We start from the raw sequence: 24,653 nt of genomic DNA on the forward strand, positions 1-24,653 counted from the left end.
TTTCAAGATTTTGCTTGACATCCTGATTATGCAATCTAAACTTTCTCTGTGTTCTCTTTGAGATTTGTATTAACTTAGAATGTCTCTGTTCTGATTTTTGCAAAATGGAGCCGGAATTTTAGGGGAAGCTGGCAATTTACCTGCTACCTTTCCTATTCACTAATGCTTAACGTGGTAACAAAACCCATGTTGTTCCATCGTATCTAACTGTAGCTTATTATGAATTTGCTCGCTCTCTCTGATTTCTGTAAAGGTGTGATGAAAGAGCACAGCCAAACTGAACCCAGCGACTTGCCACTGGATCTACCTTCAAATGTTCCATCATTCTTATTCCATATTGCTGAATTCTTAATGCAGTGGACACACAGTGGCAGTGTGTTATATAGTTAGAGCAAAAAGACTAATTCTTGGATATGTAATGTTCACTCACGAGAAGAAAACTATCATATAAAAGTCTCACTGCAGGAAAAAATAGACTTGGATCTGAGTAAACTATTTGCATTATCTGTTCCCTGGGATCACATTACGCTGCAGCCCATCCCCATAACAAAATGACATTTGTGAGATCTCCGCCCCTCCCCCCCCCTTTTTTTGTGAAGGGTCACTAAAGGGATGTTCGAGTGCTGGCAGCACTTTATAAGCATGGCACTTGCCAGAGAGGAGATTGTGGTTTTATTTATGCCAGAAAATGATGACATTGTGTGGATTACTCTGCTTTTAATATCTAAGAGATATTTTTTTTGCAAACTAGACTTTTGAGGGCCTGCTTTGGAGTTTCTCACTGGCATTCCCCGCAAGGGCATTAGGAAGTTTAGTACATTTTCTGATATAAGGTAAGCGAGCGAGAAGAAAGACAGAGGATGTGGTTTTACAAGACCGCATAAGCCTGAGTGTGCAGAGAACAAGATTTCAGATTTTCCCATGTTTGACAAGATAACATTTGGATTTTTAGCCAATCTTTCCAAACAATGCTTTAAGCAGATCCCAACACTATTACCGTAGTAATTTGGTACAATAATAAAGTATTTACAGGCTACAAGTGCAAACATCTGATTACTTTCTTCAGGAGACTCAGGCAAACAGTTTCTTGTTTACAATAATTATAATAAAAATCCCACATGCGGAAGTAGAAAGAGAAAAGTTCAAACTGAAGGCAGTGCCGCAGAATTTTGGGAAAGAAGATTGCTGAAGATGTGAAGTACTTGTCATGAAGATTTGCGAGAGACAGAAGGTTTATGTTTATTGTAGCTGCTGCAGTCGCCTCAAGAGTTTTAAGACCCTTGCTGTCTGCGGTACTGCTAATGGATGTTAAACAATGGAAAAAATGATCATTTATTTTGGGAAGTGAACTGCCATAGCATGATGTAGCTCAGAATGAGCCTGCCGGGCAGCAGAACTGTCACGTTTAAAGCCACATTTGTCAATACAGCGGAAAGAAGAAAAAAGTTCTTAAAAGCAAATGGCATTTCAAATGTTCATTGCAAATGCTTACCTGGGCTGACAATTCGGGTTGGCTTGCAGGATAACGTGCTCCGGGCTCTGGGAATATCTTGCTTACAGTCTGCCTGGAGATTCTCTGGCACTGGTTTGACGCCTGCTGACAAAGTTTATGGGAACAATCGGAGGAGGTGGGATGGGCAGGAGGGAAGAGAGGGGAAAGCAAAAGTTTCAAAGGAGGGGCTGCTGACATCGTGCAGAGGTACTGGCCTTATGATTGGTGTTGCCACAGTCCTCCTAAATCCAGATAAGTGTCTCATCCACCCCCTAGAAATGTTTTTTAGGCTGGCCCTCTCCATTTTTTCCTGTTCTGCCACACCCCGTCCCTTTCCCATTCCCCCTCCTCCCCTTCCTCTTCTCCTGGGACACATTAGGTGGGAGCATGAAAAGAAAGAGAACACAACAATAGTTTTGCAGCTGTGAGAAGTTGAACATGCTAAGCACAACTTAAGGGAAAGTGAGAAATAATGACAACCAGAAGAAGGCAACCTGAAAAGGAAAGAGGAGAATGATTAAAGTTTTGGAGCTGTGTATGAGGAGTGTAGATTTGGGTGCACCTGAAACTTTGTTAAAGGTATTTAGTTGCAAGCCATTGATCGTAGTGGGCAAGGTTGGCAGAAAAATGTTTAGTGTAGCTACAGCAAATCCCGTTGTGTGTCAGGCAAGTGGCTGTGTTTGTACAGGGTTGCATAAGAGCCACCTTTTCGCAATTATTGGGAGTTCTAAATCCAACAGAAATTGCTTCTCCCTCAACACAGTCGAGGAGTTTGTTCAGTACGGAGGGGAGCTCAAGCACCCACAAATCTGGATCTTACTCGTATGAACAGAATTTGAGACCAGTTGATTACCATAAAGTGCACCTGGTCTTCACCTTTTCCAGCTGGTGCAGTGTGGTAGAGCGTAGCTCATCACCCGAGAATGTGTGTGTGTGCTCAGAACGGTTTACATGAATTTATTCAGGTACTCAAGCATTTTCCCTGTCTGTCCCGGCGGGCTCACAATCTACCTAATGTACCTGGGGCAATGGGGGGGGGATTAAGTGACTTGTCCAGGGTCACAAGGAGCAGAGTGGGTTTGAACCCACAACCCCAGGGTGCTGAGGCTGTAGCTTTAACCACTGCGCCACACTCTCCCCCTGGTGCTGGGAGTGGTAGTAAAGGTGGAGATGGTGGTGGGTGGATTGGCATTCGTCACATTGTTGACCTTGATACAGCTTGGCTTTGCCAGAAGCTGCCTTAATAAAACTGTTATCTACAACTATTATTTTTATAGCGTTACCAGCCGCACACAGCGCTGTACATTAAACACGCAAGAGACGGTCCCTACCTGAATGAGCCTACAATCTATTTGCAACATGCGATTTCTAAACAAAGTGATCAGATCGTACACTTGTAGCATGTGAATACTTTATTATTGTACGAGATTACTATCGATGCTGTGAATTACTTAAAACACTCTTTGGAAAGGTTGGCTGAAAATTCAAATGTTGCCTTGTCAAACATGGGAAAATCTGAAATCTTGCTCTCTGTACACTCTCGGCTTGTGTGCTCTTGTAAAACCACAGGGGTGCATTTTGGCAGACGAGTCAACGATGCCCTCCAGCCCTCAATGCTCTGACTGCATCTCGGCTAATATCATGCCAATAAGCTTATCTTTTAGTGCATGTGTGGGTAAAATTTAATTTTTCATTTTCACTGGATTCTTATCTTTATTGCTTAAGAACAGACACTGTAGCTTTAATGAACATATTTTTGTAGACACCATTGATTTAGCCTTTTTTCCCCACCAGCTTCAGTGTAGATTTGAATTGGAACTTTCATGTAGAAAATTCAAAGTTGCTTCACCCAGCCAGTTTGAGTAGATAAATGTAATAACCAAGGAGACTTGTTCTTGCTGAGCGTATACGTTTTGTGCTGCTGCAGGGGTAGAACAGGGATGTCAGAGGACTGATTTGCTGTTAGGATAGAATTTGTGAACTAACTGGGGCATGATTTCACATAATTGTAGCCGGCATGAGCTTCCCTTGTAGGTGAGAGATTGATTCCCGCTCTGCTGGCCTGAAATCGAGCCTCAAGAGGTTTCTGCCACAGAAAGTAGTCCTAAGGAATTTGAACAATAATGTACAAGGGTATGCTTAGTTTTTAAAAAAAAATTTTATATTTTGTCTGAAAGCGGGGCTTGTCTCCTTCCATTTTTAGTGGGGATTCTGGTACCTGAAGTCTTCATTTGCATGCATCCAGAGAGATTTGCCACTGCAACAATGGCCTGAGGCTGGGAGCCACGCACCAAGGTGTATCATAAACTCAGGAGACACCCGTCGGGTAATTTTATGAAGCATGCTTTACATATGCAGAATGGCTCTTATAAAAAAATGCATAAGATGTAGGTGTGCAGCAGCACAGTTCCTACTTTTCTGTACTATCCATGTGGATGTTCCTGGAAGTGTATTAGTTTGGGTGGAGCAGGGACAGAGCTATGGTGACCATGTACGCTTTACAAAACATGTGTACACTCCTCCCTCCGTATGCGTGGGGGTTAGGGGCGGAGCTGACCCGCGAATATGGAAAAACTGCGAATAACTTAGATGTTATTTGTGGATTTTTGGTTAAAACCCTTGGGAATAAGATGAAATCGTGAATAAAAAAATGTCAGCACTACCAGCATGACCTATCAACGCCAATCTCTACCTCCAGATGCCGGCGTCATCCCTTCCTTTTGATGCCAAACCCCAATCCCCAAGGGGTCCCTGGACCTCCGAGCTTACCGCCGCTTTCCAGAGAGGCGGCTTGGGGTGTGAGGAACAGCCAGGGCCTTGCTCCTCCTCCTCCACAACTCCCCACCCACATTCCAACACTGCTTCTTTCTCATTCTCGGATGACCTTGGCCACCGCCGCTGACCTGGGATACGTGACTTGAGCGTGCGATGTCAACGCCATGTGCTTCGAATCGGGATGTGGCGGTGGACTCTGGGGGAACTGTGGGCGGAGCCGAGATCTCCTGGGTAGGGAGTAGTTTCGAGGGGGAGGTTGTGTTTGGGGATGTTTTTAAGAGCTACTTAAAATCAGACAGTGGTATTTATTTGGCACATAAAATGATGAGCTGGAAGAGAAAAGGCCGGAACAGTATTTGAGTTATTTATAGAACTGAAGGCGTGTGTTTCCTCTGCTTCTCACTTCATATTTTGGGCATTAGTTTATTGGCTCAGCTATTCTTCCAAGCCATTTGGGGGGAGGAGCCAGCAAGATAAAAATTGCAAATAAGTGAAACCGCGAGTGCTGAAACCTCGACTACGGAGGGAGAAGTGTATACGCATAGAGTTCATGCATGTAGGGGCGGCTGCCTCAGAACAGAAAGAAATTTGCATGACAGTGAAATAACAGCACCCTTGCTCCTCCCCCACACATATTGCCACTGGTTGCACAGGATGTAAGTGTTCCATCTGAGAGGAGATCTTCAGCTGGCAGGGCTTGGGAATTTCTGACAGCTCAAGTACTTCTGTGTTTAGTTTTGGGGAGAGGGGGAGGAGGGTGGGGCTGTAGCAAAAATTTTGGATCCACCTACTTTGGACTCAGGTCCATCCTAAATCAGCCTTCTGGCTATGCCTTTAGTCTAAAAAGAAGAAATAAAGCTGGAGATGTTGCCTGAACTGGAACTTTCCCCTTTTTGGACATAGCAGAACATGATGAAGGGAAATATTGTAAACACCCTAGAACAGTGCTTCTCAATCTTTTTATGGCTTTGACCCCATGATTGCGGTCATATAAAATTGTGTGACACCCCCCTTCCCCCTGGAAATACAAAATAATGATGCTTTAGGGCAGGAGTGTCAAACTCAATCGCATAAGGGGCCGAAATCTAAAATATAGGCTAAGTCGAGGGCCAAATTTTCTATTAAGATACTTAGTCTTAGTAGAGGTATAGATCCTTCCTCACTGAGACACCTGTGGCGTGGTCAGGCACTTCTGTGGAGCGCCCTGCTCCAACCTAGCTTTTACACTGGGACTGGGTCCTTCTGCTTACAATTAGTACTGAGGCAGCATGGTGAGGAGCTTGGAGCACCACTGGGACTGGGGCTGCACAGTCACCGAGGGCCACATAAAATGGCCAGGCGGGCCAGATTTGGCCCCCGGGCCTTGTGTTTGACATGTGTGCTCTAGGGAGAGCTCACCAAGGTCATGACTCACCAAAACAGGCTTTGTTACCCCATTTAGGGTCCTGACACACAATCTGGGACAGTGATATAGCTAAAGATGGGCCCAGCCCCCCTCCTCCCATATGATGTGGCTGGTGGAGATCCCTAAGCCCTGCCAGCTGAAAATTTCCAACAGCTCTCCCTCAAATGTACCTTTTAAATGTCAGATATTCACCAGCAGTAAGCTATGATTGTACCAGCACTCCAGCTTTCCCTTTGATGCAACTTCCTGTTTCTGTGTAGCCAGGAACATATATCAGAGGGAAGGTTGGGAGAGCAGTGTGTATTAATCATTGCTCACTGCTAGTGAAAATCTGATGTTTAAAAGGTATGGAGTGGTGGTGGAGATGATAGGGTGGTTTGAGAAACTAAATAGCCTGCAGGATAGGAAGAGACTGAATCACCTGTGAGGTGGGGTCAGGGGCAGAGTTCTGCCCATCCACCATGGGTCCAGGCACACCCTAAATTGGGTGTCTGGCTACATCCCTGGCTTGGGAAGCTCTGTTTTAGAAGCCCTAGTAAAGAATTGTAGTTCTTATGTTCTTAGGAGAGTTAAATGTAGAGGTGTTTTTTTTTTTTTTTTTTACTGTGGGGAAAATGGCCAATATAAGTAACACTATTAATAACCCCAAAACCAGTTATGATAGGGTGTATATCCTGTCACTGGCCAGCAGAGGGATGTCTTAGCAGCAGCAGAAGGAGCTCATTTGCATACAGCTAGGGTGAGTAGAGAGCTACCAGGTATCTTTGTACTGAGTGAAACAGGATTCTGAAAACAAGAGTTCCAGAGCTGGGAAAAGCAAGAGCTCCTTTGGGATCTTGGGCAACCCTCAAGGGGAGGAATGCTGGTGAAAGCCTAACCTTCAGTAAGTCTGACCTTAACTAGTCTGTGACCGATAGAGCTTGGAGTGACCGGAAAATTCTTAAGTTTGACAACTGGCTGTGACAGGTGGCAGCCTTCAGAGAGACTGGTAATGGCACCAGAAGCAGCCAGAACAATTAGAGGTTCTTGGCTGATGGTGAATGGTGAATGACCGATGGAAGCAACGGAGAGGACTGGTTTGTTTGGTTTTAAAATTCAAATCTAAAGTCCACTTTTAACTTTTTATAGCGAGCCCGTGGTTTTAACTCGCTTTAAACCTGCGGGTTAAAACCATGGGCTCGCACTGCGGTGGCAAAAGGCCATTTTTTAATTTTTCAAATACTTCCAATATTACATACCATAATATCCTTGTGATAAAACAGTAATCAAGCAATAATTTCAGAAAAAAAATTAAAAGGAAAATAACAATTTCAATCCTCAGACCACTATAACAGGAAAATCAGATCCAAAACGAAAAGCAACAAGTATGACATAACAATTCAAATAAACCAATGATAACACTTCTTCCACGCTCAAGCAGTCAAGACGAACCAGTAGGTTGTACAGTCACTCTCAGTCCTCTTTACTGAAATAAATTGCAAGAACTGACTTGGATAAGACAAAGAATAATACTTTGCCTCAAAAAGAATTACACACTGACAAGGAAATTTTAACACCCTAAGGGGCTCATAATCGAAATGGAAATATGTCTAAAAACCGGCCTAAATCGGCACTTAGATGATCAACGAGACGAGTCGTCCAAGTGCCAATAATCAAACCGGGTATTAGACACCATTGAATATCGGGGGTTAGATAGACCTAGGCAACTTAAGTGGACAAGAGCACCTGTAAATAGGCTGTATATCAAGCCCCATCTTTTACCCTCTCCATCTTTTTCCCTTTCTCTTTCTCCTTGAATATCAGCCGGACCAGTTCTAAATAGCAACATTCATCTTATGTGATCGGAGTTGGGTGTCTGTATTTTGGCCGTTCCCTAATCTCATCCAAAACACACCCAACCTGCTCCCCTCTTGCCATTTGGACATACTGCAGTGGCTCCTGGCTATATAATTAGGATTTGAATGTCCGTGCAAAATTGACATTTAAATGTCAGCTTTCAGATGTCCAGAACCAGAATACAGCTTCTAAAATAGCCACATGTGTAATATAGTAGATGATGGCAGACAGAGACCTGCACGGTCCATCCAGTTGGCTCAACAAGATAACAGATGCCTACTTGATCTTGATCTGACTGTGTTATTTTCTCTTGGTGTAGTAGAATTGGACTTCTGTGAGAAAACCGTTTTGGAGGTATATTCTCTCAGGGCTCCTTTAACGAAGGTGCGCTAAGCATTTTAGCGCACACATCGGATTAGTGCCTGCTCGAAAGGAGGCGGTAGTGGCTGATGCGTGCGGCAATTTAACGCGCACTATTCCGCATTAAGGCGCTAACGCGCCTTTGTAAACAGAGCCCTCGGAGTTTCTGCAGCTGACTTCATGCTTGTTGCAGGTTTCCGGGTCTCGCTGCGTCTTGTCAGGTAGAGCCGATGTTTCAGCCATCATGCTGTGGCTTTCTTCAGGTTATGCTGTGAGGTCTGTAGTTTGTCAGACAGAAGCGCGCAGGGGAAAAAATAATTTTTAAAGAGCTCCGACTGGGTGTTTGGGGTGGCAAACACCCCCCCCCACTTTATTGGTTAGTGTTTGCGCTGCCATTGCGGGGGGAGGGGGTGAAACCCCCCACATTATAGAGAAAACGGAACTTTTCCCGAAAAAAAATCAGAAAAGGTTCCGTTTTCGCTATAATGGAGGTTTCCAACCCCCCGAACCCCTCTCCAACAGCGGCGCAAACACTAACCAATAAAGTGGGGGAGTTGCCACCCCAAACCCCCCATTGGAACTCTTAAAAAATTACTTTTTCCCCTGTGCGCTTCCGTCTTGCGCCGAATTGTCGGCGCGCTGGCGTCTGTCGTGCGATTATCCCATCACCTCCTGCCATTGTAGGTTCAATCCCAGTGAGCCCCAACCAATCGGATTCGAGAACCTACTACATAAAGACAAACTACAGACCTCACAGCATATCCTGAAGAAAGCCACAGCATGATGGCTGAAACATCGGCTCTACCTGACAAGACGCAGCGAGACCTGGAAACCTGCAACAAGCATGAAGTCAGCTGCAGAAACTCCGAGGATTGTCAGCGCGCTGGCGTCTTGCGCGCCACTGACTATGAACCATGGCAGGGTGCTGATACAGCAGCTCTAACCACTCCAGTGGTGACACCTGGGCAAGTCACTTAACTCTGCATTGCCGCAGATACTCTAGTTAGATTGTGAGCCTGCCTTGGTAGGTAGGGAAACACTTAGGGCTCCTTTTACAAAGCCGTGTTAGCAGTTTAATGCGCATAATAAAGTTTTATTTTATTTTTCTTTCCAGCTTATGATTTATCTTTAATCTTATCTATTGTTTTGCCTTTTGTCTTTGTTTTGTTCTATTTCTATCATTTAAATTTCTCCAGAATTCTACTGTTCAACGGCTCCCCCTTCTGCTTCTATTCCTTTCTCTCCTCTCTTCTACCTTCCAAAGTATTTAGATCAATGCTGTCTTGTTAAAATGTTTATTTTATTTTTATTTTTCCTCTAACTCTACTTTTCACTTCTCTATTACCCTCCAGGTACTTTAGTTAGATTGTGAGCCTTCGGGACAGTAAGGGAATTTTTCAAGTACCTTTCTTATTTCTAATCTTAATGTATATTTTCTGTAAACCGCTTAGAACCTAACGGATGTAGCGGTATATAAGAAATAAATTACATTACATTACATAATAGTGCGTGCTAATTTTCCGACCGCACTAGCTGCTACCTCCTCCTCTTGAGCAGGCGGTAGTTTTTCGGCTAGTGCGGGGGTTAGCGCGTGCTAAAAATGTGCTTGCGATGAAGCCGCTAACGCGGCTTTGTAAAAGGAGCCCTTAGAGTACCTGTTCCACTATTCAGTGTAAACCACAGTCAAACCTCGGTTTACAAGTGTTTTGCAAAACGAGCAAAACATTTGTAAAATCTGCGACTCGTAAACCGAGCTTGACTCGCTCTACGAGTGTGTCCCAAAGTAAAACATCCCGCATCCCTCTCTCCACACCTTGCAATGCACGCACACCGACTGCAGATTTTCTTTCTGATTCTCTTCCACTTCAGTTTTGCCCTTTAGGGTGTCCAACCTGCTGCCTTGTGTGGCCCGCTCGAGGGCAATGCGTTTGTTCCCTCTGCCACCCCTGGATGATTGCCTTCTTGCCGGCTCCCTCCTCCTTGTTGTGGTGTTCGCTCGGGGCCGCGGGCGGCAGCCCCTACATGCCTCCTGCGGCTGGCCCGGAGACTCTCCCTCTGACGTTGTGACGTCAGAGGGAGGGCTTCGGGGGTTGGCCGTGAGGGGCACGTGGGAACCGCTGCCTGCGGCTTTGAACGAGCACTGTGGCAAGAAGGAGGAGAAAGCCGGCATGAAGGTAGGCACCCGCGGCACAGGGAGTGCTTCTGGGTCAATTGCGGGGGGGGCACGTGGGAACTGCTGCCCGCGGCTTTGAACGAGCACTGTGGCAAGAAAGATGAGAATGCCGGCACGAAGGTAGGCACCCATGACACAAAACGAACGAAAAAGAAGTTAAAGCTGCAAGGCCCCAGTGAGGTTGATTCGGCTGTGGAAAGAGCTCCAGTTCTGTTATGTTTATGTCGGTCGCTGGCAGCAGTAGCAACGAATTGTCCGAGTCTCCGTAATATCCTATGGGGAACTTTGCTTTGATAAACGAGCATTTTGGATTACGAGCATACTCTTGGAACGGATCATGCTTGTAAACCAAGGTACCACTGTACCTAGGATCCCCTTGGGGTATATAAATAAAAATGATGAGGCTTAGTTTTGCTTGAAAAGCATTTCCAGAGCCTCTGCTTGCTTTTTAAATTTAGTTTTCCAGGGGGATTAAAGGGAAGTTACCTCAAAAGAAACATTTAAATGCTGCCAGGAAATTGCCCTGGGGCCATTATTACCAGTGCCAGTGCAGCAGGAATACGTTTCTAATTTGTTTTTTATCAACACCATTTCGGTGATATGAAAAATGAATACAGAATGAGGCACTGTATAAATGTATTGGAAAGTATAATGAGGGAAGTTGATGCAACTAGAAATAATACAGGAGAATCTGTATAAATGATTTTTGGACCTCTGTGGGTTACATTGGTTGTGCTGACTGACACATGTATAGAACATAAGAACATAAGAAGTGCCTCCGCTGGGTCAGACCCAGAGGTCCATCGTGCCCAGCAGTCCGCCCGCGCGGCCGCCCAACAGGTCCAGGACCTGTGTAGTAGTCCTCTATCTATACCCCTCTATCCCCTTTTCCTTCAGAAAATTGTCCAATCCCTTCTTGAACCCTAATACCATGCTCTGTCCTATCACGCCCTCTGGAAGCACATTTCAGGTATCCACCACCCGCTGGGTGAAGAAAAACTTCCTAGCATTGGTTTTGAATCTGTTCCCTTTCAGCTTTTCCGAATGCCCTCTTGTTCTTGTAGTTTTCGAAAGTTTGAAGAATCTGTCTCTCTCTACTCTCTCTGTGCCCTTCATGATCTTGTAAGTCTCTATCATATCTCCTCTAATTCTCCTCTTCTCCAGGGAAAAGAGCCCCAGTTTCTCCAGTCTCTCAGCGTATGAAAGGTTTTCCATACCTTTTATCAAATGTGTTGTTCTCCTCTGAATTCTCTCGAGTATCGCTATATCCTTCTTAAGGTACGGCGACCACACACATTTATTTATCCTATGGAGATCCTAAACATGTTGTTCTTGAAACATGGTGTATATTATTCAATGCAAACAAATATGAAGAAAGGTGCTATGAGACAGGCCAGATGCTAAAGACTAGAATCAATTTACACTGGTACCACATTAAACACCACAAGGCTAACCAGGATGACCCTTCCGTGGGAGAACACTTTGCAAGACCAGAGCATTGGATCAATGACTTTATAGTGAGAATACTAAAAGGAAATTTTAAGCCCAACATAACAACGTATTCATATACCGCAAAACCTTGAAGTTCTATGCAGTTTACAAGATAAAACAGGACTGAAAGTCACAGCGAAAACCAAAGCATCACACTTCCTGAAATTTTGCAAATAAATAGATTTTTAACAATTTCCTGAAGTCCTGATAAGAAGCAGAACTGGTTATCAAACGACTAAAATGTTTTATCCCACGTAGCAACCTGAAATGACAATTGTCGCTGAAAATATTTTTTATATACACAGCCTTTAGCAGATGGAAAGACAAATAAAGCAATAGTACGCTGTAAGCGTTTAGAGTTGCAATTATAAAAAGAGTCACAAGATGACTAGGCGCTAGACCATGCGACACCTTATAACATATACATCCAAATTTACTCCCCCTTTTATGAAACCACGTTAGGCTTTTTAATTGCCGGCCACAGCGGTAAAAGCTCTTGACGCCTATGGAATTCCTATGAGCATCAGAGTTGATACTGCCACGGCCGGTGATAAAAAAGCCTAACGCGGTTTCATAAAAGGGGTCCTTAAAAATCACTCTTGCATCAACTGGAAGCCAGTGTAGTTTATGATAATAAGGTGTCACATGGTCTGTCTTCAGATTGACAGCTGTACTTTGAAGTTAAAACTATGAAATATTTTGACACCCACTAAACAGGTCTTAACAAAGATCTGAGCTTCGTATCACATTATAAGCTTTGTCACCCTCTGATCACCCATCCATCTCTCCCTGATTCTCTCCCTCCTACCCCTATCTTTCCCTGTTAGACTGTCATTGGACTGCTTTTATGTTTCACTTACATATTCTGATATTTGTAATTGTGTGTTCATTTCTGATCTGAAGAAAAAGGTTTTGCCTTTGATGGCTAGCCCCAAAATGTATTTAGCCCAATGAAAAGGTAAAAAAATGAGATGTGGAGGTAAAATACTAATCACATATCACAATTTCTGTCCACTTAAATTGCAAAACTGCACTGTCCCCACAGGTGTCTGGCATGGATAGTGCATTTTTGCAATTTAAGTGGCGAGGAATTGTGATGTATGCCCAGTAAAAAAGTGTGATCTTACTTTCTTTTTTTTTTTCTTATTGTTTTGTTTTATTTCTATTTATTAACTTTATCCTAGGAAGGTTTTTCCAGTGTAGCACAGAAGTGTAGTATATCTGGCTCTGCTCTTACCTTGCTTATCTGAGTTGATAGGTGATGGGAGCTAAGAGTCTTGTACCCAAGCTGTGCTGAGCCTTTCAAGATGCATTCCTCCAGAATATGCCAAAAGATTAGTCGTGTTACTTGATATCTTATGAGTGCCGGGCAAAAGCATATGAAGGAGAGATAATGGACTTTACAGCCAGACTGAATAGCGTTCACGCCATGTTCTGACGGTGGAGCTGGATTATCTCTGTTTTAACAGCCTGCTTCAGAATGGAGACTAAAAGACTCTGCCTTAATTGGGCTTCTTCTGGGGTGATGTTCCCTGGAGGTGCTCATGCCTTTGCCAGATACATATATCAAACTTGGAAAGGACTTTTTTCCAATAACTTTTACCTCATCACTGTGTACACAGAAGAGGGGATAAATTAACAGACGTTTGGGTCCTTTGAGCAATGATGCTGTTCTCAAGGCTTTAATACTTCTGTCAGTGTTCAGAAGTTTCTGATTTGATCTATATCTTTTTGCATGTGTTATGGTGTATCCCATAGGCTCCATGTATTATTTTGTATGGAATTGTTTTTGTAATCACCTCCAAAGAATGGGGGAACAACGTTGTCATGGATTACTGCCCATTATCATTAGTTTCAATAAATTGAAAGCTTTGTTCACATTTAATTATTATCCAAGGGGCCGCTGAAAAGTTCTCAGCCCAACCAAGAAGAGAACGATGTGGAGTCATGAAACTTAAGAGTTATTTTCTTGACAGGAAAAGTGTAGAATAACTTGTAAGTCTATGGAAAACATGGTTTCAAGCTGGGATTAGAACCCTAGAAGATGTTTGTCATCAAGATAAATTGATGTCTTTTCTCCAATTCAAACAGTCATTTGGTTTATAATCTAGTCAGCACTTTAAATGGTTACAATTAAAACAGGCAATTCTAAATGATATTCCGGATTGACATACTTTAAAAGGTCAACACAGCCTTCCATTTTTCTGTTTCCAAGTGGCGTTTCATGGACACGAGGCCTCTGCTTGGTATTTAATAAATTATTATTTATCTAAAAAAGTTACTGAGGGCCTACAAGATATCTGGAGTTTGGAAATACAACATATAATAATAATAATAATAATAACTTTATTTTTGTATACCGCCATACCCCGAAGAGTTCTAGGCGGTTCACATTAGTTAGTCAGAGATTACAAGTGGTTACATATCAAATTGATCATAGAGTTGCAAACAGCAAGGCGAGAGTAGTTACTCTGTAAATTCTCCAAGTGGTTACATATCGAATTGATGATAGAGTTGCAAACAGCAAGGAGAGAAGTAGGGGGGAGGGGAGGGAGATGGGGAGGGGAGTAGATCAGAACGGGGGGAGGACTGAAAGGGGCATTAAGGGTCTTGGTCTCGGAATAGGTGAGTTTTGAGTAATTTTCTAAAGTCGAGGTAGTTGTAGGCCTTGAGGACCATTTGGGCTAGCCAAGGGTTTAGTTTGGCGGCTTGGAAGGCGTAGGTCTCTCCTACTATGTGGCCCTGGCTTTGGAATAAAAGAATCTACTGTACTGCTTCTGCTTCAATGAGACAAACACTTTATTTTTTATTATGCAGAATATTTTGGACTCCAGTGAGATTACAAAAATTAGATAGTACATGCTCCAACAGATGTTGGCACTGTCAAATTGAAGCAGGTACTTTAGATCATCTTTTGTTTCATTGTCCTTTAATAAAGGTTTTTTGGAGGTCTGTTTGGAGCAAAATTATGCTCATTCTTGAAGTGACTTTACCATTGTTTTACGGTATGGTTATCTTCGGCACTTCTTTGTCTAAAAATCCGCTTAGAGCAGATAAAGATAAACTGTTACAAATTATGACCGGAATTGCAATACAGATGATAACGAGAAATTGGAAATATTGGAATTGTTTGAATTTTTCATTCTGGTGGGAAACTGCATGTCAGTATTATGGGTTTGAAAGAGAGATGTCAGAAAAATCTGGGGAGTTTCAAAAATTTAAAGAAACATGCGGTCCGCTAGATACATATGTTAATTTTCTTTAAACATACTCACATAAAATGTACCCTGTTGGACTTGGTTTCAGTTCAAGATCCTTTTATACACATACAGGATGTGGGGGTGGGTGGGATTATTTTGGGGGGTTGGTCTTAAGTTATTTATGTATAGTTGCTTGGTGTTTTCTGAACATATTGCTAATTTATGTAAATTTTCTTACACTGTGTATCAGCTATATTTTGCTATATAAAATTAATAAACAATTTTAAAAATAAAATAAAAACTCTCTTCTTGGTTGGGCTAAGAACTTTTCAGTGGCCTCTTGTACATTCAAAGCTCACATGGTCTGATTTATTAAAGGAGATAACAAGTGTCGCTTAATTCAAATGTGTAAGTGGTATTTCAGATGTGTAAGATGATTAAACCCGCTGTACCAGGTTTTTCCCGCTGATGTGTTCACGGCTGATTGGTGTGAGGAGAAATTGCTGGCTGCATGGCCTATAAGTAGTAAGAATAGATTCCTGTGAGATCTGGATAGTATTTTCTGAATATAGCTTTTGCTTCATGCAGTTCTAATCAAGGTTATGTTATCACTTGTTGGCATATGTGAGATATGCACCACATAGTTAAACAAATCCCTTAAGACCAGGCTCTGCATGTTCCACCTGAGACTGAAACTAAGAGGAGGGGATGGGGGCATGGCTTTTTGCCAGAAATCATTTGAGTGTTTTGGGGTTAGCTCATTGCCATTATTTATCATTCATTACAAATGATCCCCCCCCCCTAATTCTGTAGCCTTAGTGCCCCAATATAAGCCCCATTTGTGCACTAGGATTATAACCCTCCCTCTAATATTCAAACTATTTAACTAGCCAGAAATGGCCACTAATGGTTAAATAGTGTTTAACTGGTTAACTGCAAATATTCAGGGTTACCACATGGCTCCACAAAAAGGGAGGACGGATTGAGACATCCAGGTTTTTTACTTCCATTGAAAGCAATAGAAGTAAAACCCGGATGCCTTAATCCGTCCTCCTTTTTCTGGAGCCATATGGTAATCCTAACGTGATATAACCTGTAATCTCACATTGAATATTTGTGGTTAGTGGCTAAATGTTAACTGGCTATATTGTAGGATAACTAGGAATATTCAGTAGACAAATTGGACTGCCTAAATATTGACTTAATCGTTGTGTGTTAAATGGGATGTTTTATTTTGTATGGAAACATTTATAACTTTGTAATATCTGGTAATATGTGTCATCTTCCATTCAAAAGAGGGGGGGGATTAGGGGGTGTAGGGGTAGGAAGAAATAGGTCATATTGAAATGTATATTGAAGGAATAATAATTTTCATTTTATATTATAGTTTTATTAATTACTTTAATACAATGTGAATAGGAGGAGGAAAAAGGGAGGGGGGAATTGGGGGGAAGGGAGGTGGGGGGTAGTAGAGGGATTGATTTGGGTCATATGGAAATATATTTTGAAGGAATGATAGAAATATGTATGTAAATATTATAATTGTGAATCTATTTGAAATGAAATATATTTGTATTATATTATATTTAATTATTTCCTTCAATAAAATGTTTTAAATTAAATGTGTAACTCGCCCTGGATAAGGGCGGGCGATAAATAAACAAACAAAGTTATAGCAGTGTATCGCAAACTGTGTGCCACGGCACACCAGTGTGCCTCCTGAGATTTCTGGTGTGCTGCGACACACTGGCGAAGAGGAGAGTCGTCCACGCCGGCTGCCTGCGTACAGGACGTGCCTCTCACTGCAAGAGGCACGTCCTGTAGGACATCAGCGAGTGCAGATGACACTGTTCCTGGCTGGCTTCTCTCCTCCTCTCTCCGCACCTCCTGGATCCCTCCACCGGCAGGTTGCGGCGTCCCATCATCGCACTTCCGGGTGCCTTCCGGCCGGGGCACTGCATTTAGTGTGCCACCAGCCGGAAAGTTTGCGAGACACTGAGTTATGGCCAGTCATAAAAAACCTTGGATATTCAAATGCCCGTCACTGGAAACAGCTCGTTATTGAATCTCCAGGCTCACCACCAGCCGTGGGACTTAGGCAGGCTGCCTCCCACGGCCTTTAAAAATTAATTAAAAAAATTAATTAGCTGGTAGACCCCTTTATGTAGTTACTTAGCTTCAATGACGCTTCTTGTATAACTGAATAGGCTAATCCTGGCCTATTGGATCTCGGAAGAAGCACCGCCTCTCCAACAATGGGAGATGTGCATGAGGGAAATGGCGAGTTTTGAGACCTGGGTTTATAGCTCTTTGGACCCACTTTCTTGCTTGCACCTAGGAGGCAGATGTGAGGCACATGCTCACCACATGACCTGTTCTGCTCTTGTAGGGTTAGTGTAGAGGTCTCAGACTCGCAGCCCGAGGGCCACATGCGGCCCACCAGGTACTATTTTGAGGCCCTTGGTATGTTACGATTGTTCTGGAACGTTGCCCGCCTCACTGCTGCAACCTCACGCAAGCGATTTCCTGTGTCTGTACGCGATTGTGAGGTGGAATGGAGAGGATAATGCGTGTTTACGTAATCTCGTGAACTCTCATGAAATTTGGCACCTCTCCTGGCGGTGATTGCTTGAAGTAGGATGGCGGTTGTGTCCGGTGCTGGAGGAGGTGAGAGCTGAAGGCGGTTGCGGATGTGACCACCGGACACTTAATGCACAAGTTTTCCAGGCACAAGTTGGATATTGATTCTCCCCTCTACAAAAAAGCCTAGAGGACTACACCAAAATTTTGTATCTTGCAGTTGATACTTTAGATTAGAATCTAAATAACAATTTTGCATGAGGTAAAACTCTTTATAGTTTATAAATCTTTCTTTAATTGCTTCTGATAATTTCAGCTATACACAGCTGAAAGCAGTGCAACGTGCAGAAAGTGAAAACTATCTAAACTTCACTTTCTGCATGTTACACTGCTTTCAGCTGTGTATAGCTGAAATTATCAGAAGCAATTAAGGAAAGATTTATAAACTATAATGAGTTTTACCTCATGCAAAGTTGTCAGGCAAGCAGGAGGCAGGAAAGCAGGAGGATAGAAAAGCAGAGAGGAGAACAGGAGAGGGGAAGAAGGAGCAAGAGAAGGCAGGAGAGAGCAAGGGGCATCAGCGAGAGGTAGCTCCGCCCACCCCTGACATCATCCACCGGCGCTCCTCCTTAAAAGAGGAGGGGCCAACGGAGCTCAGTTAAACAGGCTTGGGCAGGCAAGCAGGAGGCAGAAAATCAGGAGAGAAAAGCAGAGGGGAGAACAGGAGAGTGGAAGAAGGAGCAAGAGAAGGCAGGAGAGAGCAAGGGACGTCGGCGAGAGATAGCTCTGTCCACCCTGACATCATCCACTGGAGCTCCTCCTTAAAAGAGGAGGGGCCAACAGAGTTCAGTTTGGCGCGCGTTGAAGGCCAGCGTTAAAGGTGCTTTCCTTAGCAAAGGGCCTTAAGAAGGAACGAGCAAAGAAGAAACACTAAGGAAGGACACCTACACAGGCAAGTACCACAAGGACATACAAGCAGTAGATAAACAAACACAGTAGTAGCAGAGGGCAATCACAGCAGACACAGAGGACACACACAAGCAACAGGGTAGCAGGTTTAAAATCAAGAAAAGGACTTCACAGTAACACCGAGGACGCTACACAAGGAGAAGCCACTTCAGACGACAGACTGGCAAGCGGACAGCAATGGATGCAGCAGACAGAAGCAGAATGTTGAGCTACCCAGTTTTCTGCACCATTTGCCATATGTTTGACTACCTCCCCTCTGGGAGGCGGTCTTATGTATGCACTCAATGCGAGGAACTGGAGGGCTTGAAGAAACAAGTCAGACTCCTGGAGGACAGAATACTGGAACTAGAAGCTCTTCGAGCAGTGGAAGAGGAGGACAGAGAGGCAGAAAACTTCATGACAGAGGAAACCATTGAGGAAGAAGTCAGGGAGTTAGAGAAGTTCATCGAACAGGCATACAGGAAGGCCGTGGAAAATCACCAACAATGGTGGAGCTGCTAAGATACACCTACAGTGAGCGAGGACCACCTGGAGGACAACCACAAGGAAGATGAATCTGGTGCAAGCCAACACCAGGATGAGGGAAGATGGAAGTGCACAGAGAGCATGATGGTCATACACCAGGGACACGGACCTATGGCTAGAGAGGCAAGAGAAGATAGAGAGGACAGCAATCGTCGTAGGGGACTCCATCATCAGACAAGTCGACAGCCACATAGCGGGAGGAATATAGGGTTGGCTGGTGACCTGCCTAATGGGAGCCAAGGTAGAAGATATAGTGAGCCGCATCGACAGGATCATTGACAGCGTGGAAGAGGAAGATACGGCGGTGGTGAACCACATGGGGACAAACAATGTGAGCAACAGGAACTACAGCAGGGAAGGATTGAAGGACCAGTTCCGGATGCTATGAGGGAAGCTGAAGACCAGAACGCCAAGGAGTATTCTTGGAGATCCTGCCGGTACCAAGGACCGACAGGAAGAGGTAGACGGAGCTGCAAGCAGTCAACACATGGATGAGGCGCTAGTGTGAGAAAGAAGGATTCCACTTCGTGCGCAACTGGAAGACATTCTGGGGGAAGAGCAAGCTATTCAGGAAGGATGGACTTCACCTCAGCAGAGACGGAACGGGGCTACTTGCAAACAACATTAAGAGAGAAATTGACAAGTTTTTAAACTAGGAAGAAGGGGAAAGCTGACATTTGACCAAGAGTCAGTGGTTCGGGAACAGGTATACCCAGAGGATACTGTGCAGGAAGATAGCGGGGAAGACTCACCGGATCATAGGCAAGACAGAAATCCTGACGGATCAAAAGGGACACAAGAGGAAAGGAAATGCAAACAAGTAACAGGCCACAAACTCAAGAAGCCTAAGGAATAACATGGGGGAATTGGAAGCTATGGCACAGAAAGATAACCTTGACCTCATCATCATCACATAAACATGGTGGAACGAGGAAAACATCTGAGACACTGTGCTACTGGGACACAAGCTATACCGCAGAGACAGAGTAGGTCAAAAAGGTGGGGGTATTGCCTTATACATCAGAGAGGGAATTGAGTCTACCGGAGAGAACATGCCGGAAACGAAAAATAAGGTAGAGTCTCTATGGGTCAAAATTCCAGGAACAAATGGAACGGAAACGAAGATTGGCATCTACTACCGACCCCAAGGGCAGTCCGAAGAAATTGATGGAGAAATGATGGACGAGATTAAATGCAACTGCAAGGGAGGTAAGGTAGTTATCATGGGTGACTTAAATTTTCCGGGGATAGACGGGAACCTAGGCACCTCCGACTACGGTAGGGAGACCAAGTTCCTGGATGCTGTAGGCGATTGCTTTCTGGAACAACTTGTCAAGGAAAATACGAGAGGAAATGCAATTCTGGACTTAATTCTAAATGAACTACAAGGACCGGAGCAAGGTGTAGAAGTAGAAGGGACGCTGGGAAGCAGTGATCACAATATAATCTGCTTCAACTTAGACACAGGGGCAAAACATCAATCCAGAACGACGGCCACGGCAAATTACGAAGGTATGACTCATGGTGGGAAAGAAGATTAAGAAGAGTATAAGCACTGTAAAAATGCTAGATCAAGCATGGTCCCTTTTTAGGGACACAGTCACCGAGGCGCAAAATCTATATATACTGCGTATCAACAAGGGATCCAAGAGGAAAAAGAACAAGGAATCGGTATCAGTGAAGGAAGCGATCAGAGACAAGAAGACTTTGTTTAAGGAATGGAAAAGGTCAAAAATGGACAAAAACTGGAAAAAGCACAAACAACATCAAAGCAAGTGTCATAAGGCGGTAAGAGGGGCCAAAAGAGACTACGAGGAAAAAATAGTCAAGGAGGCAAAAATCTTAAAGCCGTTCTTTTGATATATTAAGGGGAAATGACCTGCAAAGGAAGTGGTGGGGCTGTTGGATGACTATGGAATAAAGGGAGTGCTAAAGGAGGACAAAGCCATCGCCGACAAACTGAACACATTTTTTCCGTCTGTATTTACCGAAGAGGATATACACAACATAGCGGAAGCCAACAGGCTATACGAAGGAAACGAAGATGGGAAACTGATAGGGTTGACGGTCAGTCTAGAAGAGGTATGCAGGCAGATTGATAGGCTTAAAAACGATAAAGCCCCGGGACCAGATGGCATCCATCTGAGGGTAATCAAGGAACTGAAAGGGACTATAGATGATCTGCTTCAACTAATAGCCAATCTGTTGATCAAATCAGAAAGGATTCCGGAAGAAAGTGGCAAATGTTACGCTGATCTTCAAGAAAGGTTCGAGGGGAGATCCAGGAAACTACAGACTGATGAGTCTGACCTCGGTACCTGGAAAGATGGTAGAGGTGCTGATAAAGGACGACATCATTGATCAACTTGACAGACATAATCTGATGAGGACCAGGCAGCACGGCTTCAGCAAAGGAATATCTTGCTTGACGAACTTTTTGCACTTCTTCGAGGGAGTAAACATGCAGATAGACAAGGGTGACCCAGTCGACATTGTATATCTGGATTTTCAGAAGGCGTTTGACAAGGTTCCGCATGAACGACTACTTTGAAAAATTGCAAGCCACGGAATTGTTGGTGAAATACTCACGTGGATTAAAAACTGGCTGGTGAATAGGAAACAGAGAGTGGTGGTAAATGGACAATACTCAGACTGGAAAAGCGTCACGAGTGGAGTGCTGCAGGGTTCGGTGCTTGTATGACAAGTGAGGTGATTAAATTTGCAAACGATACGAAGTTATTCAGAGTAGTGAAGACGCAGGAGTATTGTGAAGACCTACAACGTGACATAAACATGCTCGAGAAATGGGCCACAACATGGCAAATGAGGTTTAAAGTGGATAAGTGTAAGGTGATGAATGTCTGTAACAAAAATCTTATACACTAATACAGGATGTCCGGTGCAGTACTTGGAAAGACCCCCCAGGAAAGAGACTTGGGAGTACTGGTCGACAAGTCAATGAAGCCATCCTTGCAATGTGCGGCGGTGGCGAAAATGGCAAACAGAATGCTAGGAATGATTAAGAAGGGGATCACGAACAGATGAGAGAAGGTTATCATTCCACTGTACCGGGCCATGGTATTCCCTCACCTGGAATACTGCGTCCAGCACTGGTCGCCGTACATGAAGAAGGACACAGTATTACTCAGAAGGGTCCAGAGAAAGCGACTAAAATGGTTAAGGGGCTGGAGGAGTTGCCGTACAGTGAGAGATTATAGAAACTGGGCCTCTTCTCCCTTGAAAAGAGGAGACTGAGAGAGGACATGATCGAAACTTTCAAGATAATGAAGGGAATAGACTTAGTAGATAAAGACAGGTTGTTTACCCTCTCCAAGGAAGAGAGAACGAGAGGGCACTCTCTAAAGTTAAAAGGGGATAGATTCCGTACAAACGTAAGGAAGTTCTTCTTCACCCAAAGAGTGGTAGAAAACTGGAACGCTCTTCCGGAGGCTGTTATAGGGTAAAAACGCCCTCCAAGTATTCAAGACAAAGTTAGACAAGTTCCTGCTGAACCAGAACATACACAGGCTAATCTCAGTTAGGGCACTGGTCTTTGACCTAAGGGCCGCCGCGTGACTGCTGGGCATGATGAACCACTGGTCTGACCCAGCAGTGGCAATTCTTAAGTTCTTATAAGACATTAACTATTTTTTCTGCGGCCCTCCAAGTACCTACAAATCCAAAAAATCCTTCACAAACACAAACGAAGAATCAACACTAACTCCAAACTCACTTGCAGACTACTTTAACACCAAAATCCAAAAACTAAGGTCCATACTGCCCACCATACCCAATCCCCTCGAGCAGTTCCCAATTCTCCCGGTCCCGGATTTATCTAACCCTGACCCAGGAACCAGAACAGACCTTAGCTGGAAACAATTTAAAACAATCGACTGGCACACCTTTAATACCTATTACAACAAATACTCACACACCTTCTGCAAATTGGACACATGCCCTCCGAACATTATGAAAGCTGCCCCACTCCACTTCAAAGCTAATATGATGACATGGGTTACCTCCCTTCTATCCACAAGAAACTTCCCGTCTGAGCAAGGTCATATCATGATTACCCCAATCATAAAAAATGTGAAAGAACCACCGGATTCCCCATCCAACTACAGACCGATCGCAAGCATTCCCTTATTTACCAAAATAGCAGAAGGGTTGGTAAAGGCGGAACTTGCAGCATATCTAGAAAAATTCAACATCCTAAGTGACAGTCAATCAGGTTTCCGCGCAGATCACAGCACCGAAACCATCATAGCCTCCCTTCTTGACCACCTCCACACGCTCTTCAGCCAAGGCTCAAGTGCCCTGATAATACAACTGGGCCTCAGTAGTGCCTTTGACCTGGTCGATCACACCATTCTCCTAGAATGCCTGGCACACATCGGCATTTCTGATCAGGTCCTCAACTGGTTCCAGGGATTCCTAAGAAATAGATCCTACAAGGTTTTCAAAAACAATGCCTTCTCATACAGCTGGGACAACACCTGTGGGGTCCCTCAGGGCTCCCCCCTGTCACCCACCCTGTTTAATATCTACCTAGCCTCCCTAGGTAACCTCCTACACAACCTCAAGCTCAAATTCTTTATATATGCAGATGATATCACAATTGCCATCCCTCTAACCAATTTCTCACAAGAACTACTTAACCACATCACAAATATTCTTAACCAGATTGAACTTTGGATGCTCTCGTTCAGACTGAAACTCAATCCCGACAAAACAAAATTCTTCCTAGCCACCCCCAATGACAAAATCAAAATCACCACTATTCAATTGAAAGGAATTACTTTCCCTCTTGAACCCACCCTAAAAATTCTGGGAGTCACTCTGGACAAAAATTTATCCTTAGAAAACCACACTGAACACGTGGTCAAGAAAAGCTTCTCCGTACTATGGAAACTACGCACAATAAAAAAATACTTCGACGACTCCGCTTTCCGCCTACTGGTTCAATCTTCCATCCTCAGTACTCTTGACTACTGCAACATCATTTACCTAAACGCCACGAAGAAAACCACCAGGAGATTAAAATTAATCCAAAACACCGTCGTGCGTCTCATCTTCGGCCTAAAGAAATGGGAACATGTCACCCCCTTCTACCACCAACTACACTGGCTGCCATTCGATTCAAGAGTCCTTTTCAAGTTTGCATGCTTTTGCTACAAATCGGTTAATGGTGCTACTCCAAGCTACATCAACCCCCACTTTAACCTCTATCACATAAACAAGATATCCCGTAGAACTCAACTGTTTGCCTTCCCCTCTCTAAAACTCTGCCACTATAAAAGATTCATAGACAAAACCTTCGCCTACCAAGCAGCCAAGCTCAACACATGGCTGGCCCAAATGATACTCGAGGCCCCCTCCTACTTCGACTTCAGAAAATCTCTCAAAACTTACCTTTTCAGCAAACAAGACCCCTAGCGGCCCCACCCGCTCACATTTTCCTCTCCCCCCCCCTGCTCTCACCCCCCTTTTCAGCTCCTCTCTTCCCCGTCTTCAACAACCTCCCGCCATCCTCTGTCAATTTCGGTTTTACTTGTTACTGAATTGTTTTATTTGTTTGTAAATCTGCTTGAAAACGTAGATCCTTTTTTAATTGATGTAAACCGCCTAGAACTCGCCAGGTATGGCGGTATATAAAAAATAAAATTATTATTATTATTAAAATGTGGCTCTGCTAAGGGTTTGAATTTGAGACCGCTGGGTTAGAGTTTAGGGAGAGGGAGAGGCGGTGGGTGAGACTTGCTGAAGTACTTGGGTGAGAAGGGGGGAGGGTCGGGTGGGGAGGATGTGAAGCTGTAGTATGACTGCTGGCTATGCCATTGCTAGGGG

The 24,653-nt window shown here is 44.0% G+C and overlaps 2 protein-coding genes across 11 annotated transcripts in view; one reads left to right on the forward strand and one right to left on the reverse strand.

Annotated features, from left to right (window-relative positions):
• Positions 1 to 24,653, forward strand: part of CEP85L (centrosomal protein 85 like) — a 351,200-nt gene that overhangs the window by 174,512 nt on the left and 152,035 nt on the right. For 2 of the 4 annotated variants that reach the window (XM_033935503.1, XM_033935504.1), the window contains exon 4: positions 3,696 to 3,818. The exons of the other annotated variants lie outside the window; for them this stretch is intronic. In XM_033935503.1, coding sequence (XP_033791394.1) covers positions 3,696 to 3,818 — 123 coding nt within the window. The remainder of the gene's footprint in view (positions 1 to 3,695; positions 3,819 to 24,653) is intronic. 4 annotated transcript variants of the gene reach the window in all.
• Positions 1 to 24,653, reverse strand: part of PLN (phospholamban) — a 92,333-nt gene that overhangs the window by 44,681 nt on the left and 22,999 nt on the right. For 2 of the 7 annotated variants that reach the window (XR_004538628.1, XM_033935510.1), the window contains exon 1: positions 1,493 to 1,702. The exons of 2 other annotated variants lie outside the window; for them this stretch is intronic. Coding sequence is in view for 2 of the 5 variants with exons in the window: in XM_033935508.1 (XP_033791399.1) it covers positions 1,493 to 1,597 (105 nt within the window). In the remaining 3 variants the exon portion in view is untranslated. Of the gene's footprint in view, positions 1 to 1,492; positions 1,703 to 24,653 lie in introns of those variants that run through there. 3 more of the 7 variants (XM_033935508.1, XM_033935509.1, XR_004538629.1) reach the window with 2 other exon arrangements.

The sequence above is a fragment of the Geotrypetes seraphini genome, chromosome 3, assembly GCF_902459505.1.
Source record: "Geotrypetes seraphini chromosome 3, aGeoSer1.1, whole genome shotgun sequence".
In the NCBI taxonomy this organism is placed as follows: domain Eukaryota; kingdom Metazoa; phylum Chordata; class Amphibia; order Gymnophiona; family Dermophiidae; genus Geotrypetes; species Geotrypetes seraphini.